At 41.0% G+C, this 17393-nt stretch overlaps 1 protein-coding gene across 3 annotated transcripts; it reads right to left on the bottom strand.

Annotated features, from left to right (window-relative positions):
• Window positions 1-551: 551 nt before the first annotated feature.
• Window positions 552-17130, bottom strand: PABPC1 (poly(A) binding protein cytoplasmic 1). Of its 3 annotated transcripts, none has more exons than XM_037380301.1 (15): window positions 16363-16555; window positions 11432-11625; window positions 11215-11330; window positions 9060-9199; window positions 7612-7706; window positions 5884-6021; window positions 5689-5784; window positions 4994-5266; window positions 4713-4806; window positions 4423-4533; window positions 3402-3556; window positions 2991-3075; window positions 2684-2814; window positions 2299-2394; window positions 552-1011 (listed from the first exon to the last, which is right to left on the bottom strand). In XM_037380301.1, the coding sequence occupies exons 1-14, from the start codon at window positions 16553-16555 to the stop codon at window positions 2302-2304; spliced, it is 1914 nt and encodes a 637-aa protein (XP_037236198.1). In that variant the 3' UTR covers window positions 552-1011; window positions 2299-2301. The 3 variants fall into 3 exon arrangements, with proteins under 3 accessions (XP_037236198.1, XP_037236197.1, XP_037236199.1); XM_037380300.1 differs by having other exon boundaries at window positions 790-993; window positions 16363-17130; XM_037380302.1 differs by lacking the exon at window positions 5884-6021 and having other exon boundaries at window positions 886-993; window positions 16363-17130.
• Between the last annotated feature and the right edge of the window lie 263 nt (window positions 17131-17393).

Genomic DNA, 17393 nt, shown 5'->3' with positions numbered 1-17393 from the left:
TGTTGGAGGAATGCCTTGTGTTCCTATGTTGATAATTACGGAATTTTGCAACACTTGCCTATTGCAGCCAATCCTTGCTCATTCACCTCTATCCGTAACAGGCTGCCTCCATCTCAGGGTTCATTAGTCATCTAAAGATGCAGCCGGAGACTTAGCAGAGACTGTTCCTTCCACCAAAACCTGTGAGAATGCGCACCACAGGCAAGTGGTCAAATGGGATCGTGTTGGTAGGCTACACAATTCCAACACAGGCCTTTTGTAGTAACATTTCTTACCCATCTTCTCCAAGTAGGGTATTTAAAAGTCTGTTTCTACTGAGACAATGCCAAGTGCTCAGACATCATGCTATTAAGGATTTAAAACCCAGATATGGATCTAGCTGCTGTTTTCATTTGTTTTAATGCTAAGTTTGTATTAGCAGTAACAGGTGGCTAAGTGTAGGCTAATCTTCTGTAGAAACTGCTAAAACATACTGGAGTAGGGATTCTAACCTGGCATTCTGAATGACTGTATGAGAAGTACACTGTACAAAAGAAACCATCACAAGTCAGTCAGTGTTTAAGGAATTTTTATTAAACCAAGAATTTTATAATCCAAATTACGTTTCTTTGCTCAGCTATCAATTCTCACTGTCAACTAAAACAGTGGTGATATTCTGAGCTTTTCCACAGTAAAGAATTACAAAATTAAAGAAAGGAATGCTTTAAATTTTTGTACTGTGTTGAAAATTCTTTTCCCCCGGGTTTATAAAACATTAATTTGTATTTTTTATTTTACTATTTTTTTTTAAATTTTAAATCAGTAAGTAATCTAGGACTAGCACTTGTTTTACTAGCCCCGGCGTTGCTCTGTACATAAGCTTCAAAGTTTCCTTTCCTTTTTTTATTTATTTTATATTTTGCAATGTTTTTCTCAATATTTAATAGTTTTTCCATGTTTAGATTTTTTTTTTCTTCGGTGAAGCGAAGTTCTAGATTGTAGTCCCGGATCTTCCTGCAAACAAAACCAATACTGTTAGGTCTTAAAATTAAAGCAGCACCTTATGTTTTCTGACATGCTTTCTGCAACTCTAAGCCTGACAGCACTTTGTGCTTTGATGGCATCAATCATACCAAAGTTCTTGACAAGCAGTGTATTCGAGCTGGTCCCCTGAAGTAAATAAAGTACCTCAAGTTTGCGATACTTGGCAAGAGAAAAGAGTCTAGAAATAAACAGTACCCGGCACAGCACTGCCTTAGACAATGGCTAACGCACATTTGATTTGTTACTGTAGCTAACCTGACTGCAGGTCACCTCTACTCTTAAGGCCAGCATACTAAGGCTCATCAAATAACTACGCCAGCAGTATTTTCCAGTTCCAGTTCCTAAAACATCACGCAGCATACAAAGTAATGGTCTCAAAGTTTGGGCATCTTAGTTTAGGTCAGACAACTTATTCAGCGCTTGTTTATCTCCAGTGTGAAAGTGTCGCTAGTAAAAAAAGGAAAAAGAACGAACTGTGGAAAAAACATGACTCAATTTGCCTCCAAAAGGGAAGCTACAGAAATGGAAAGACCAAGAAAAATGAAAATTTGAAGTGATCAAATGTTAAAGCAAACATCTTCAACTGATAGCTATAAATGTGGAAAGTAAGTTCACAGACAGGCAAAACCTAACTGGACTCAATAGGGAACAGACTCCTGTACTATCAACTCCGTATTTTCCCCTTTCAAAATTGTAAGGATACCACATTTGCCTCTTCTTGTCATGCAACATTAAGCTACCAACCTCACAGAAGGCAGTAAAGAAAATGAGTACTTTAATTGACATTAAAGTTAAATTAACCAAAATGTGAAGTCAAGACAGTATATAGGTTAGTTTTTAATTACTGTGTAATTTCAGATATTGGCAAGTATATACAAATTATAGTGCAAACAGATACTTAATTTCTAAGGAAAAATAGGTTTGGAGTATCATTTCAAGCTTACTTCAAATCCACAAGTTCCTCTTGAACAAAAAGTATGAAGTTTGACAGAACTGCCCATTTTTGCGCATATGCCTAGAACTAATGCAGCTAAATATGCTGTTAAAAACAATGTTTCAATACCAGTTAAATATGCAAGACACGTCAGTAACATTTGCTAACCAAGAGCTACAGAACTGGATTGAGGACAAAATCTGTTTACAACTGCAACCATAGTTGCTACTTTCTGTGGCTGCAAACGATAGAGAGTCTGAAAGCACGCTGCTTCTAAGGCCATGGACTAAAAGACTATTGCCTCAGTCAACCTATAAAACTACAGTGCTCAGAAAACTTACTTATTAAACACTTGGAACCCCAGTGGGATTATTAACTGCCTTTTGAGCAGCCTCTTTAGCTTGGTGGGCTTGTAGTACGGCTACAGCTTCATCAACCTGTTAAGTAAAAAAGAAAAATCAATAAAAGGAAGCATAGTAATTTCTGTATATTTAAGTTAATGAAACGGTTTCAAATTATACATACAAATAATGTGTGCATTATTAAACATTACAGTTCCAGTTCACGCTAACATAAGTCACTGCCACCCTTTGAAAAAGGATATTCTATCCTCTTGCCCTTGGCCACTGTCACATTGCTGTGACTCCACTGTGCCAACATAAACACCTATTGAATCAGTGTAAATTTAATTGCTGATAAAGCTAGTTAAGGCAGAAGTTCACCTACCTTCGAACGAAGAGACTCAGGAGACTCGAGCATGTGGAGGAGTTCAGAGTTGTCAATCTCCAACAACATACCAGTGATCTTACCCGCCAGAGTAGGGTGCATGCTTTGAATGAGAGGAAATAGACGTTCACCTAGAAAAAAAGAAGTTAATCAGAGCAGCAAATCTCATCTGACAAACAGCCTAAACAGAAGGGAAAAAAGCACCTTGTTCTACTGGTAAAACTATTTATTCCACATTTTAAGATTGATAAAAGTACTTAGTCTGTCCTTCTGCTACAAGGCATAAAGAAAGGTATCACATACATACCTAACATCTGCTTTTGTTCTTGTGGAGGGGCAGAAGCCAACATGGAAGCAGTCAAGGGTTCCTGACCTTGCACATGGACAGCAGGCTGCAAATTAACACCATTTCACAATTAAATTCTAGTCCATAGTTAGGCACAGCTTCAAATATCCCATGTTCCAGAACTCAGCATAAACAATCCCTACACTGTCAGAAACACGGAATAAATTACAACTAAGTAAATTTAATCAAATAGTGCTGGTGTAAGAGCTGAGTGATGCTGGAGATTAGTATCAACCACTCCACTGTAGAGAGCAAACACAAGGAGAACTCAGCCTAAGGTATCAAGCAACTGGAAAATACAAAGTAACACAGGCCACCTTCCTCTGCAAAAAACATCAGCAAAAGCATGGACCAGTTCCTAAAATGACATACCTGCTGCATGGCAACCTGTGGCTGTGTATTAAGATGTTGCTGAGGATTACGAACACCTGCAGCGTATTTGTATTGTGGTACTGTGCGTACAGCAGGAGTAGCTGCAGTAGCTGCTGCTGCAGGACGTGGACCCATTGTTTGTGTTGATGTATTAGCTGAAAAAAATAACATAAATGCATACGTGAATAATTATTTTATTTAGCCTATACTGTGCAAGTTAAAAACCAAAACAACCAACCAGCCCAAACTAAATACCTAATTTAGGTATTGTATTACAGATTTTTCTCAGTACTATTGTCAACTGTCACATTGCTGGTCATATCTGAAGGTTTGAAGGTTGAAGTTCACTGGATATTACTTTCCAGTCACTTCACTAATGAATTGCTTTTCTTACAGGCTATTGAAAAAAAGATCTGTAAGAAAACATTAACTTTGGTTGAGTATTAATTTAATTTCATTCCAACCTCAAAGGACACTTGATTTCCTGAGCACATTATGTCAACAGTCATCCTAAAAAAGATGCATTCATGAAGTAGATAGCTAAAAAATACTACTGCCTAAGATCTTCAGAGAGAATTAAGACTCCATTAGAATCAATTCTGGTTCATTCAGTGATGTACAGATTCTGCATACGTGATAGTGGCTCACAGTATTCTACGACAACATACTACAAGCTAAAATTTTATCATCTCAGTATTCCTACATGCAACCTATCATTACAATTGCCACAAGCATGTTTAGAAATGGCTGCAGCTGTCATACAGTATTATTAAAGCAGACACTAAAGGAAGAAATGCTTCATGCTAAAGAGATGGGACCACAGCAGGAGTCTTTGCTGGGACAATATTTAAAGCAGTTGCTAGGAGGTGATACAACTTTACTTATTTATTTGATAAGAGCCAGAAAAGGAAGTGTACCACATGTGATATTGAACTTAGGAATGCTTTTGAGAGATCATTCTGAATCAGCAAAATTAAAAAAAATAAGCCTAATACTTAAAGTTTGCATAAATCAAACTCACCAACACGTTGTGTTGACATGACTCGTGGAACCTGTGAAGAAGCTGGTCTCATGGTACTAAACGGTGGTCTGGGCGCTGCTGGGCGGATAGCACCAGGCATGTTTTGGAATGCTGTATTTTAGGAAAAAACAGAGTTATTGTCACATGCTGAAACACCAAATAGTGAGAAAATACCACTAACATGACAAAGAGAAGACTTAAATACATTTTCACAGCATTACAGTATCAAAGTGCAAAGGTAAATGCCATGGAGTTTACCGCAATCACTGTGAAGAGGCAAAGTGACTTACGATGAGGTCTGGCACCCTGAGCAGTCCAGCGAGGACTAGGTCTAGCAAGCTGAGCAAGTTGATTAGTAGGATAGTATGCAGCACGGTTCTGAGTCTGTCAAATACAAAAACATCGTGTAACTTTGTTATCTTTGAAGGGTGCACTGAACAGTCCATCACCCTTCTGCTGTGAAATCAGAATGCTGATATTACAGACAAATGCTAATAGTTATTTTTACTGTTAAATCTGAACAGATTTTATAAGCAGTACAAAGCATTTAGTTACTAATCTCCATACGTACCTGTGGGATAGCTGCCATGAAGTAACCTGAAGGAGGTGCTGGTTGGTACGGGTTGATTACAGGATTAGGTACTGCCCTTACACTCGCCATTCTCTGCATATACTGGTTGGTGAGATGAGCTTGGCGCTCTTCTTTACGCTGAGCTAGAGCTACATATAATGGTTTAGTAGCCACAATTCTACCATTCATTTCTGTAACAGCTTTGGTGGCTTCTTCTGGTGATGAAAAGCATACAAATCCAAATCCTTTGCTGCGGCCACCTTCCATCATGACCTGTCAGTACAAAATTTAGTTTTAAAACAAGAAATTGTCATACCTGCTCAACTCACATGACTTTCTTTTTTCAGCAACATACCAGGAGTAAGATCACAGGTTTATTTTACAGAATTGATTTATAAAAAGAAATAATTGCTTAATAGCTGTTTACTGAATACAGATGAAAATCTCAGTGAAGCAATAATGAGCACATTATTGCACCAAAAAGACGTCATTTTTCTCACATGAATATCAGTACTTAGTTTATTTTAAGACAGGATGATCCTTTAACCTGAGATGTAAAATAATCAAGAAAGCATATGTCCACGTATATAGCAGTGGTGACTGGGTCACATTTGTTAGTCACAGAAGTCACTCTTTCTTGATGAAGGATCGCTGTCCGTTTTCAGAGAAAGGACAAGCATAATTATAAACTTTACCTTTGCACTAGTGATTGTACCAAACGGGGAGAATTCTTTTCGAAGACGCTCATCATCGATCCCATCGTCAAGATTTTTCACATAAAGGTTTACACCCTAAATAAAAAAAATACAAGTTATTTTTGAAAGCAAATTGTCTGTGTAAATCTAAAAATAGCTCAGAATAAAGTTAGTCCTCTTGAATTAAAACTGAACCTGGTATCTGGTGATCCTGTCCTGCTTCATTTGTTCAAACTTGCGCTTCAGCTCCGTCTGTCTTTCCACCTTTTTCTGAGCCCGGCCAACATAGATTTGTTTCCCATTGAGCTCTTTCCCATTCATCTCATCTACAGCCTTCATTAATAAACAACAGGTTAGCAGTGCTTTGTATTCCAGTGGTTTTTAGGCATACAAAACCCCTGTAATTAAATTCTAACAAGTTACATATGGATTCCAGAAAAAGACCCAATCCATCTAAAATATTACTAGCTGAAACAAAGTACCCCAAGACTTCCCTGCACAAAGTAAAATGGAAATTTATTTCTGAGTGTGGTTCTGTCCGGTTAAAGAGAAGTCACAAGCGATGAAAAACACTCTTCTCATATAAAGTCCGCAGAGGGGGGTGGAAATCAAGTCGCATAATTAAGAACTATTTCTCCAGCCTTATCTTGCTAAAGGCATAGAAAATAAAGCAAATTAAGATGAAAAGCTCTAATTCACACACTTCTGTTTTTAAAAGTAACATCTGAAAATATATCTACAAGGTTTTCTTATGCTGTAAGATAAGAAATGTATGTTAAGCTACAGCTGGCAGATGTGGGTGGTTGGTTTTTTTTTAATTCTTAATCTTTCATTAATGTAATACTTAAAGAGTATGAAAGTAACAACTTTTTTCCTTTATGCTGTTTTGAGTTACAGCTATTAAAATGTGAAACGTCTGGCACAGATTTAGTCAATTGATTTAAAACCAGTAGTCACCAGTTTATTGTATACCTTCATGAACAAAGCCATTAAACACATATTTACTGAGGTATCAGAATTTTATGTTATTTAAAACACCCAACACGTGATTCAGACTACTGTAAGAGAAACAATTCAAAAATGAATGTATGCAAGACTGAACAATGTAGATGTAAGACAGACAGGATTTGTTCTAATCTCTTGCTTGTACACTTGCAGTACTGACAAATCACCAAAATGCCTTTTGAAAAGCAAACTTCGTTTGTTGCCCTGATTTGTTCGGTGCTGAGTTTTTGTCCTGATGCTATATCCCTACTGCCACAGTCAACTGATACATTAAAGCAATCAGCTAACAAAGAATTAAGTTATACAGCATGTTATAGATATATACACAAATTAAAAAGGACCCTTCTTCCAAAGTTACCCTTCAGAGTAAAAGCAACATCACAGGGCTCTATGACTATTTTCTTATAGTTGTGCCAAACATGGTCCATAAAAACTAATGGTTTTCCTGCTGACTTTGCAGGGATGAAGTCTGAAAACACAATCCTTTCTGCCTTGCACAAATGTTTTGTGCAACCAGATTGGATCCAATGATTCATCTGAGGTTTGCAGAGATGTAATAATTTACTATACCTGCATGTTGCCTAGCATGAATGAGTCCAAATCTCACTGAGACCTTTAAGCCCAACTACAACAGGTTATTCAATTATTCAGTATTTCTTACTTCTATACTAGTTTCCAGCTCTCTCAAGAGTATCTTGACTTAACAGGCTCCTCAAATCAACTGACGTTTGCTCATAAGAAAGCATTTTAAATGACAGAAACTATGCTAAGTCATTCAGGAAGCAAGACACCTGGTTTTGCAGTGTCCTTGACCAATTCAACACCCTTAATGAATTCACAGGATTTAAAATCACTCAATGAAACACATAATTTGGGTCTCAGTTACAGAATTCCTAAAAGTTAAGTCCAAACGCTTACTTTTTGGGCATCTTCATGTCTTTCAAAACTAACGAAGCCAAAGCCTTTCGATTTTCCACTCTCATCGGTCATAACTTTCACACTTAGGGCAGGACCTAAAAAGAGAATGAAACACTCATGCTTCGTAAACAGACTGTATTCTGAACAGGATGTTCAAAACGTGAAGAGAAGAAGAAGAACCCCATTCAGTTTATTTCCCTTGTTTTACAAAGGACTCCTGCTTCAATAGTAGTATCTAGTAGGCATCATCCATTAATATAAAATTGCTGATCTACCCTGATGCTGAACTTCAGCCATTATGCCTGAAGTCAGCGATGCTAAATTTCTTTCCTAACCTATTTTCAACCAAAATGGGGTAGGAACTTCACCTCAAAGTGAATGAAATTGTTATCTCATTAAAAAATACAACATTTAAGAAGCATTAGCATTTCCATCCTTTGAAACAGGTACTGAAAGCCAGAGAGGAGGCCTTTCAATACATTAGGTATGTGCTTCACCATTTATCCCAGTAAAAGGCCATCCCAGTTCAGCAATTCCAAGCCTTTGAAAAACTGCAGTACACAGACTCAACTGAGACAGATACCAGCAGCTAAATAAACGTGCTACCGTTTGAACCACAGAGACTTCAATAGTGGAAAGAAATTTTCTGTAAATGCTGCTTAGAGCATTTCATATGATATACTACATACTATAGAGTATCTCATATACAAGGCTTTCTCTTGCTTTACATGATATCCACTGGAGAACAGCAAAAGCATGGAGGAAAGAAAATACAAAAAAATGGCTGAGGCTGAAAATAAAATAGGTGTGCCCCAAAACCCACTACAAGAATCTGTAACTGAATTACAGACTTTGCCATTTCCTATTTCAATGGTGACACATCATACACATTATTAGATCATGATCATATATATATGCCTGCCATAATTTTGCCCTGTGCATAACTGAGGGTCAAGACTAACAGCTTGCCAACACAACAGAATAACGAAAATCGAGACAGGCTGAGTAAGGATAAGTCTGCAGGTCAAGGAAAGCAATAGCAAACTCATGTCATACTCGAATTCACTCGTAGTGAATTCGTAACATCAATCTGTACTGATATACGACACACTTCATTTGCAACTTAAAAACATGTGCAAGCCCCATTCAAAAGACTATTTAGACACATTTTCAGATTTTCAGAAACAATTCTGAAACAAACAGTTCAGAAACAAAGATGGCAGGATTATATATGCTATTGTGCCTATTTAAGATTCTGCAGTGGATATTACCATATTTTGAATCTGAAATTGGCATTAAGTACAATTTTCAGTACCTTTTATTATTTTTTATCTTTTCAAACCAACATCAGCCAGCCAGCTGATTCCTTGTATATCTTGTCTGTACAGTGCCTTGTAAGAAGCTCAGGTTCACTTGTGTTTATAAAAACTTAAAGTTTAAGGCATTACCAAACTTGCCAAAGAGTTCCTTCAGTCTCTCATCATCCATGTCTTCTCCAAAATTCTTGATGTAAACATTGGTGAATTCCTTTGCTCTGGCTCCAAGCTCTGCCTCACGCTCCTTGCGGGATTTAAACCTTCCAACAAATCTAGTTGCAGGAGAACAGAATAGTGTAGATTAAAGCAAGTCTGACAGGGTTTAAAAACTTACTTTAATCTTCTGGTATACTTTACTCTTGATCAGTCTTATTGTTCATTATAAGCATTAAATTCTTTAGAAAAAATATTTACAATAAAATTCCATCAGAAAAACAATTTCACTATCCTTTGCTACGTCAGTGTGCTTATCAGTTACTAGCATAAAAACGCTTTCAAGCCCTTTGCAAGATTGTTCACTCATAAAACAGCCTTTGACAACAGAAGCTGGGCAATGGGAAAAGAATACTAGGTGAAGTGGCTAAACAGAAATTCTAGATATTGGCATAATCCCTCTGCCATACTAAAAACTTGGCAGCCTTAAAGCAGTTACCACTCTCTGATCCAGCTTTTAAGCAAGGGGTATTTAACTAACCTCCCCCACTACCTTACACACCTTTGCAGCTTATATCAAGAGCAAGACTTCGGTTTGCTTTTGGCATTTGTTGGGTTTTTGTTTGTTTGTTTTTCAATAGCCAGAGAAATACATAGTTCAGCTTGATCTTTAGTTAAATAGCATTGCAAATTGGCTGGGAACACCAAACATCAGTTCATACCATCAGAGAAAGAACAGAAGGTGAACACAACACTCTGCATCCTAAGGATCTGCTCTAGTACAGACGTAACATATCTAACTCTGATTTCTAGTTGTAGCAGACTTTTGCTCTCTAATTTTATAGTACTGTCCAACTTTATAGTTCCAGATCTGACAAATCCAGTAAGTAGCATATTGTAATTCAACATTTTCTTAAACTCTGACAGCTTCACCCAATTTACAGTGACCAAGGATGGTAAGAATGATAGTGCAATGTGTTTAGCAGATCTTGATAGCGAGTGAAGCACTTCAATGCACTTTTAAAAGTCTAGCCTGAATAGATACTCAAAGCAAAATTAATTCTCATTATGTACTTTACCAAACAAAGTTTTGTAAACCATTTGCTTTTATGACTACATGCTGACCTCTGTTTACTAATTTTAAAAGGTCGTATAAAGATGGAAGCTGAGTAAAAACATCCACAGAATGCCAGTCAAGACCAGAACAAGCATGAAAACGAGTTTCAAAATACATGTTCTCCCTGTACGTGACTCGATCCATCCACCTCTACATGTAAAAATAATCCATGATGGTAAGCTGATGCTGATTTCTGTGATCCTTTTTCCAAACCCAAATAATCCATGATGGTAAGCTGATGCTGATTTCTGTGATCCTTTTTCCAAACCCAAATAATCCATGATGGTAAGCTGATGCTGATTTCTGTGATCCTTTTTCCAAACCCTCTCAAGTATTTGCAGAGCTATTATTTTGCAGCTATACCAAATACCATAATGATCCCTTGGGCATAGCTGTCAGGCACACTCACCTTCCCCTCCCCTCCCCGCCCCCCCCCAACAGATATCACTAACAAAGAAGCCAAATAATTTTTTTCCTACAGTATAGAACAATAATGTTTACAACATTATACTTCTCTAAGTTTTATTTTCTACTCCTATTCCCTAGATATGCCTATTAACAGACATTAATATAAAAACATCTGTGTAATCCAACCACTATTCTGGACTGAGTAACTGTAGAGCTTTAAGTTCCATCCAAAAAATGGATAATGTTGCCTACCTTACAACTTTTATAAAGGAAGTATTATTCGGAACACCTGATGGCTTGTATTTTATCTCAGACCAGTAAGATCAGAAAACCAGAGAAGTTCCCAAATCCTCATTACTGCATTGGCTTGTAAGACAACCAACACAACAATTTTTTCCCTAGTCCATTATTAGCCTTTTCTGAACTTATTCTGACTTTAGAATAGGCAGGTGATACAATTCATAGTATTCTTAGCACTGAAATTCTAAATCCTCTTTAAAACTGTAAGGTTTTATAACAACCTGTCTTTTCTAGGTAAGCTTTAAATATTTGTCTGCTGTAAAATGAGTTTCAATCTGTTGATGCCCAACTACGTATTTATGTACTTACACTTTGCGGTCATTAAGCAGCATACCATTCATTTTTTCAATAGCTCTTTCTGCAGCTTCTTGTGTCTCAAAATGTACAAATCCATAGCCCTTGGATCCATTTTCATCACACACCACCTATTTAAAGAAAAACCCTGTTGTAACACCTGTGGAATGTTTCCAGCATAAAATGAGGTTTTGTCTCAAACCATTAAACAAACGAAAAATTTTCCACTAACCTTACAAGACAGGATGTTTCCAAAAGCAGAAAATGTGTCATACAAAGCTTTGTTATCAATTGATTTGTCCAAGTTTTTGATGAAGATGTTTCCTACACCACTTTTACGTAGAGATGGATCACGCTGAGACCACATGATGCGCACTGGTTTGCCTTTAATGACATCAAAGTTCATTGTGTCCAAAGCTCGTTCAGCTGGAAAAACATCATAGGATTAGTAGGGAACGCTAAAGTTATCTTAATAAGCACACGAATAACATTTTTTACTATTTTAAGTCCAGCATCACCACCAAGATGCAACCCCAAACCTCCAGTGTAAATAAACCCCATTCTGTTTTATGCAAGTAAGACCTGGCAGAAACTCCTCAGCAAAAGCTGCACTTAGGAAGGAGCACGAGTCAGCTAACAAGCTGCAGAAATCCCAGTAGCCTAAAGGATTGGACTCCACTATGAAAAGATGGTACGGTGACAAGAGAAAACACATGAAGTGATGGCAATTATGACCTGTTCGACAGGACGGGAAGTTTTAACATCTGTGGAAAATCAGCTGGCCACTCTCACATCATGTAGATGTATCAATAAAAATGTTTTTAGGGGTACAGGTTGTGCCTGTGAGGGGCCTTCTACAAACATTAACACAAAACCTCCTAAATTAATAATACCTCTAAGCTGGCAACATTTCTTTGCTAGGTGGAGTTCAAGCCTGGTTCAGACGGCTGTTCCACACAACTCCTTCCTTAGTGACAAAAAAGATCCGCGATGGACTTCCAGGCAAGGGACAAGTGCAAAGAGATTGTAAACTAGCACTTAATTTTGAAAATCTGAAACTATATATTCAAAACTCATGATGAAATAAAAACATACAAGCTCAATGAAGGAGCAAGCATTAAAACAGCAATATGAAGTAACATGAACCAGGTTTTGTTACTCCAATGGAGCAGGTTTTCCAGTAGAACTCCATAACTAACTTTCCAAAGCCTGAATTTAAGATCTCAGTGTATTTCGTTAGGGAAGTATCAGGACTTCTTCAGTTCTCACATGTTCCTTCAAAGCAACAAGACGTGTCTGATGTTTTAAGTCAACAAGGTATTAAGCAAGAAAGAACAACAGTTCTCAAGTATGGCAGACATATTTTATCTCCTACGTTAGCTCCTTTCAGTTGTTGCTCCTGTATGTCTGGAAGAGCACTGAAAAAAGTCCCAACAGATATCTGAAGTCACACCCGTCGATATGAGCTCACTTCACTGCAGTTTGCATGGCAGAGCAATGTGATGTTAGCAAGGCTGAAATTCATTTAGTATTAGTTTAAAAACAGTAACCAGGTCAGTTAATTGCTTTTCTTAGGAGAGGACCAAGGGCCATTCACACTGTGAAAACCCTTGTTTTATGTTTTTGTTCTTTAAGTGCTGCTTTAGCCATGTTGCTGGATATCATGGCCAAAGAAAATTTGCTGTCAGCCTCTGGTTCAACTGATATACCATGTTTCACACTCTTTCTTGCCACATTTTCAGATTAAAAGTGAATTTAAAGATTATATTCTCTGAAAGGCATCTGTAGAAGTTTACAAGACAGACACCTAACACTTTCTTGTAAGAAAAAAATCATCCATTGATAGTGTTACCATATTCACATGGCAGTAGCAAGTCAACAACAGATTTAAGCTGAAGTCATGAAAAAATACAAGCATTGCCAGTCTTTTAAATACATTAACAGATCTTTCACAAACTTGGAAGGCTTTAAATTGCAAAAGAAAAAAACCAAAGATGGACAAAAAAAAAGAAAAAAAAAAAAAGAACTTTGGGTATCACACTGGCCACAGTAGAAACATGTAACACTTTGGTACTGCCCTGGAAGTCATTAGAATTATTACTGCCAGCACCAGCAAAAGTGCCAGCAACAAACAGTTCATTATTTCCAGAAGTAGTAACAGGGCTTCTTTTACCAGAAAAGAGGCTTTTCTAATTCATGCTAATTGCTTCTAGAATAATCCTGACACTTCTCAAAAATGCACGTTCCTGGACACATTTCCCAAACATCTGACTCAAAGCAGGTCCATACTAGCTTTCGCAAATGTTACCACTCTCAGCTTATAGTGAGCACGTATCTTAGACCAATGCCATTTCTCCACAAAGGCAAGGACAGCACAGAAACTCTCGCCAGTTCTCATCTCTTCTATGGAGCAGAAGTACGAGAAATTAAAAGATTTCTGCTTAACCAATGCCGCACTGTCATTCCACAACAGATTTAAAACCATTACTAGAATGCATATGCAACCAGGTACAAGCTGCTCATTAAAATTCACAACTCTTAAAACTAGCTTACTTTCATTACAGTTTTGCTATAGGTCACCCGCTAGTTTGCAGGAGGCAATTCCATTCAGCAGTTAACTTGTTACCAAGTGGACACACCTACCTACCCATGCTGTACTTTTGCTGATTCTGCTGAAGCCTTTATTGAATGAGTCACCAGTTCCCATTTCAGTCGTGAGCAACTGGACAGTCCACTTCAGTACCGATTTCAAAATCACACAGAATATACGCTTAATGCTAAACTGTGCTAAACATACCTATCAAGAGCTGCAAAATAATACACCTCTGGAAACAGCCATTTGAAAAATCTGAAGGGGGAAGTGCAGCTTCAGATTACTCAAGAATATTTCTAGTTTAGTGATTAAACAAGACTGCCTGGGTTTTACTCTGGACTATGACTCAAATTCAGAAAAGTCACAACTATGAAATGTGTGCATACCTCACAAATGTGTCATGAGGTCTAATTAGGTTTTGGAACAGCTTTGAGATCCCCAGTTTACAGACAGCCGGTAATGTTGAACACACCTTCAAAGACTTTTTCAAAACCCAAACTAGTTGTTACTAGCTGTTTAATAAGCATAGCCCGAGATGTAGCTAAGAATTAGACTAAACCAAGACAAGGCAGTCAGTTTGGAATCAAAATGAAACCAGTATTACTGCAAGAATAACCATTCATCCTCAGAGCTCCTATTTTAACATTTCAGTAAACGGACAGAATTATCTGTGGAAAAAAAAATAATCACCAAAACCACTTTTGACGTATTTGCCAAGAACATAAAGCACTAAAAATGTTGCAGTAGTCACACAATATCATTTACATATATTTTAAAGAAGTTCTTCCAGATATGTGCCAGATGCAGGTGTGATACTGATGACAAATACTTTTAGCTGAAGTGGACCAAGTGTAGAATACAATGTGTGCCTCCTGAAGTCTGAAAAATACTTGTAAGCATTTAGAGTAACAGCTTTTTTGTAAAAGGGACATTCTCAAACTCTAAATTCAAACACTGCTCAGCTGAAAAAGCTGTATTTTTCCCCAGAAATTGCAAAATAAGTCACAAAACATAGGGTTGAACAGGTTGCTCAACTAATGACAATGATAAAGGTGGCCCTTACAGAATTCTGTCATTACAAAGGAGAAGCAGCATCTGAATCACCTTCAACTTCTGCCTGACGCATCACATCACAGTACTGAACTGGGCTAACCCCTTCTTTTTCTTCTTGAGAATAAACTGTACCATAGGTTTTTGTCGAGTGAAAGCACAGTATGTTAAAATCAGCATTCAAATCGTCTTATCCTAAACAACAGTTGATTAAATTACTAGCTCTCTGAAGTGAGAGAGCTGGTAACAGGTGAAATATCTGCCTATTAAAAAGATGAGACAGTAACTTTTACTACTTACATACAGATATCATCGGTACAGCAAAGCCTGATCTGATAATGGCTATATACTAAAGTCAGTTTTGAAAGCCAGTTAATCCAATTGCTTGAAAAGTTTGTAATTCAAGCCTCTCACTTCCATACAGTTGAAAATAAAACCATTATAATAGGAAACTGTTAACTCTCCTTGAAATCAAATACATTCTAGCTGGCCGAAATATTTTTTCTTTTCATTGGACTCCATACAACTTAGAACCGGTCACATTTGGTTCTTGTATCGAAATCCTCCAAACGAACAAGCCAGTTTGCCCAACTCAACGCAGCCACGACCAGAACTATATGAAAAGTTTCTTTACTGATCCCATTTTAGAGAGCCAGCAAGACGTCGTGGAAAGCAAGTTTAATAAAAGCACAACTTGGGACACACAACGTCGGAGAGTTTACTGCGAAGAGAAAGGGATGAGAAAGCAGCTTACTAAAGGGAGAGCAAGCAGGGGGGGAGACGCAAGTAATTTCACCCCCTGCCCACATGTGACAGACCGGCCTGGTGTTTTCAGGTATTACGCCTTGGCTGGACGGCTATGAAAGTACCAGACCCTCCCGGTACGTCCTACTTCCTTCTTTTGGCCTCTTAATCACGCATACACACCCAGCTCCTGCGTAGTTGTTAAAAGGTGCTAATGACTACGGTGTTTTCTTGAAGCTAGCCTTCATCCCGGATTCCTGATGCAGCCGCGCACGGACGTGCCAGCCTGTGGGAAAGCCGCCTGCACACACACCCCCACCCCCCATCCCCCGGCCGCCCCCTCCCCGCCGCCCCCGGGCCGGGGCAGCCACGCCGGGCCACGAGCTTTCGGCGGGGGCGCCCCCCGTCCATCCCCCGGCGTCGCCTGCCGGTTGCGGGCGCGGAAGCGCCTCTCCCCCGCCCCCCTGCCCCGCCACGAGGCGCGGGCGGCCCCAGGCCGCGTGTCAGGCAGCGGCGGCCCCGCCGCACGCCCCCCCCGCCCGGCGCCAAGTTCGCCCGCGTCCCGGCAACACCGACGCCGGCCCCGGGAGCGCCCGGGCGGGGAAAATGGATGCAGGGCGGCGGCGGCCAAGGCGGGCGGGGGGGGGGGGGGGAGGGCGGCCGCGCCGAGTAGGGGGCGGGGGAGAAACATGGCTTCTCCGGCGGCGGCCGCCGCGGCTCTCCCCTCAGGCCGCCTCGCCCGCCGCCTCCCCCGCGGTCCGGCCCCCGCCACTCACCGTCGGCGGGCTGCTGGAAGTTGACATAGGCGTAGCCGAGCGACCGGCGGGTGATCATGTCCCTGCAGACGCGAATGGAGAGGATGGGCCCGGCAGGGCTGAACTTCTCGTAGAGCATGGCCTCCGTCACGTCGGGGTGCAGGTCCCCCACGTAGAGGGAGGCCATGGGGTAGCTGGGGGCGCTGGGGTTCATCCTGCCGCCGTCTCCCGACGCGGGAGGGCAAGGGGGGGGCGCTGACGAGGCGAGGAGGCCGCGGCGGCCCGGCGGTCCGTGAGGGCAGGGGCCGGCGGTGGCGGCGCGGCGGAGGGGGCACTCCGGAGACGGAGTCGAAACTTGTCGGCGGCGGGAGGCGGATGCGCGGCGGATGGAAGGGGCGGGGGGTCTGGCTCACTCCGTGCCGGGCCTGGCGGAGGTGGCGGCGGTTGCTGTTGGCCTCGGCGGGGGTCGGGCTCGCTCTGTGTCTCCTCTCGGCTGCGCCGGGTCCGGGGGCTTCGCTTCACCGGGTTATTTTATATCAAACCGGCCGGTTGCAGAAGGTTGACGGGAGGTGGAAGAAGGAAGGATTATTTTTTTTTAAAGGTTTTTTAGGATTTTTGGATTTTTTTTGGCTTTTTAAATATTTTTAGTAATAAATGGTGCGGCGGGGCCGGGCCGGCGTGTCCGGGTGTCCGGAGCACACGCACTGCGCACACAGCTCCGACGGCGGCCGGGGGACAAGGGGGAGGCCGCCGCCCCGGCCGCGCACTATATATACCCGCCCCGCCCCCAGCCGCCCCCACCGCGCCGCACGCCACGCACCGACCGCGCGCACCGCGCAGGCGCCGCCGCGGGGGAAGGCGGGGAGACGCGCGGCGCCGGCGCCCGGCCGAGTGGACGGCAGCGCTGGCGCATGCGCCGCGGCGGCCGGGGGAAGCGGCCGGGAGGGAGCGCGCCTGCGCCTGCCGACGTCACCGGGGGCGGGGGGGTTCGGCGCCAGGGCGCGTGCGCCTACGTGCGAGCACATGTGCGCGGCGGGCGGGGGGAGCGGGCG

This window comes from Falco rusticolus, chromosome 3, assembly GCF_015220075.1.
Source record: "Falco rusticolus isolate bFalRus1 chromosome 3, bFalRus1.pri, whole genome shotgun sequence".
Taxonomy (NCBI): Eukaryota; Metazoa; Chordata; class Aves; order Falconiformes; family Falconidae; genus Falco; species Falco rusticolus.
The sequence above is the reverse complement of the archived record's forward strand: the minus strand, read 5'-3'. Positions and strand labels throughout refer to the sequence as shown.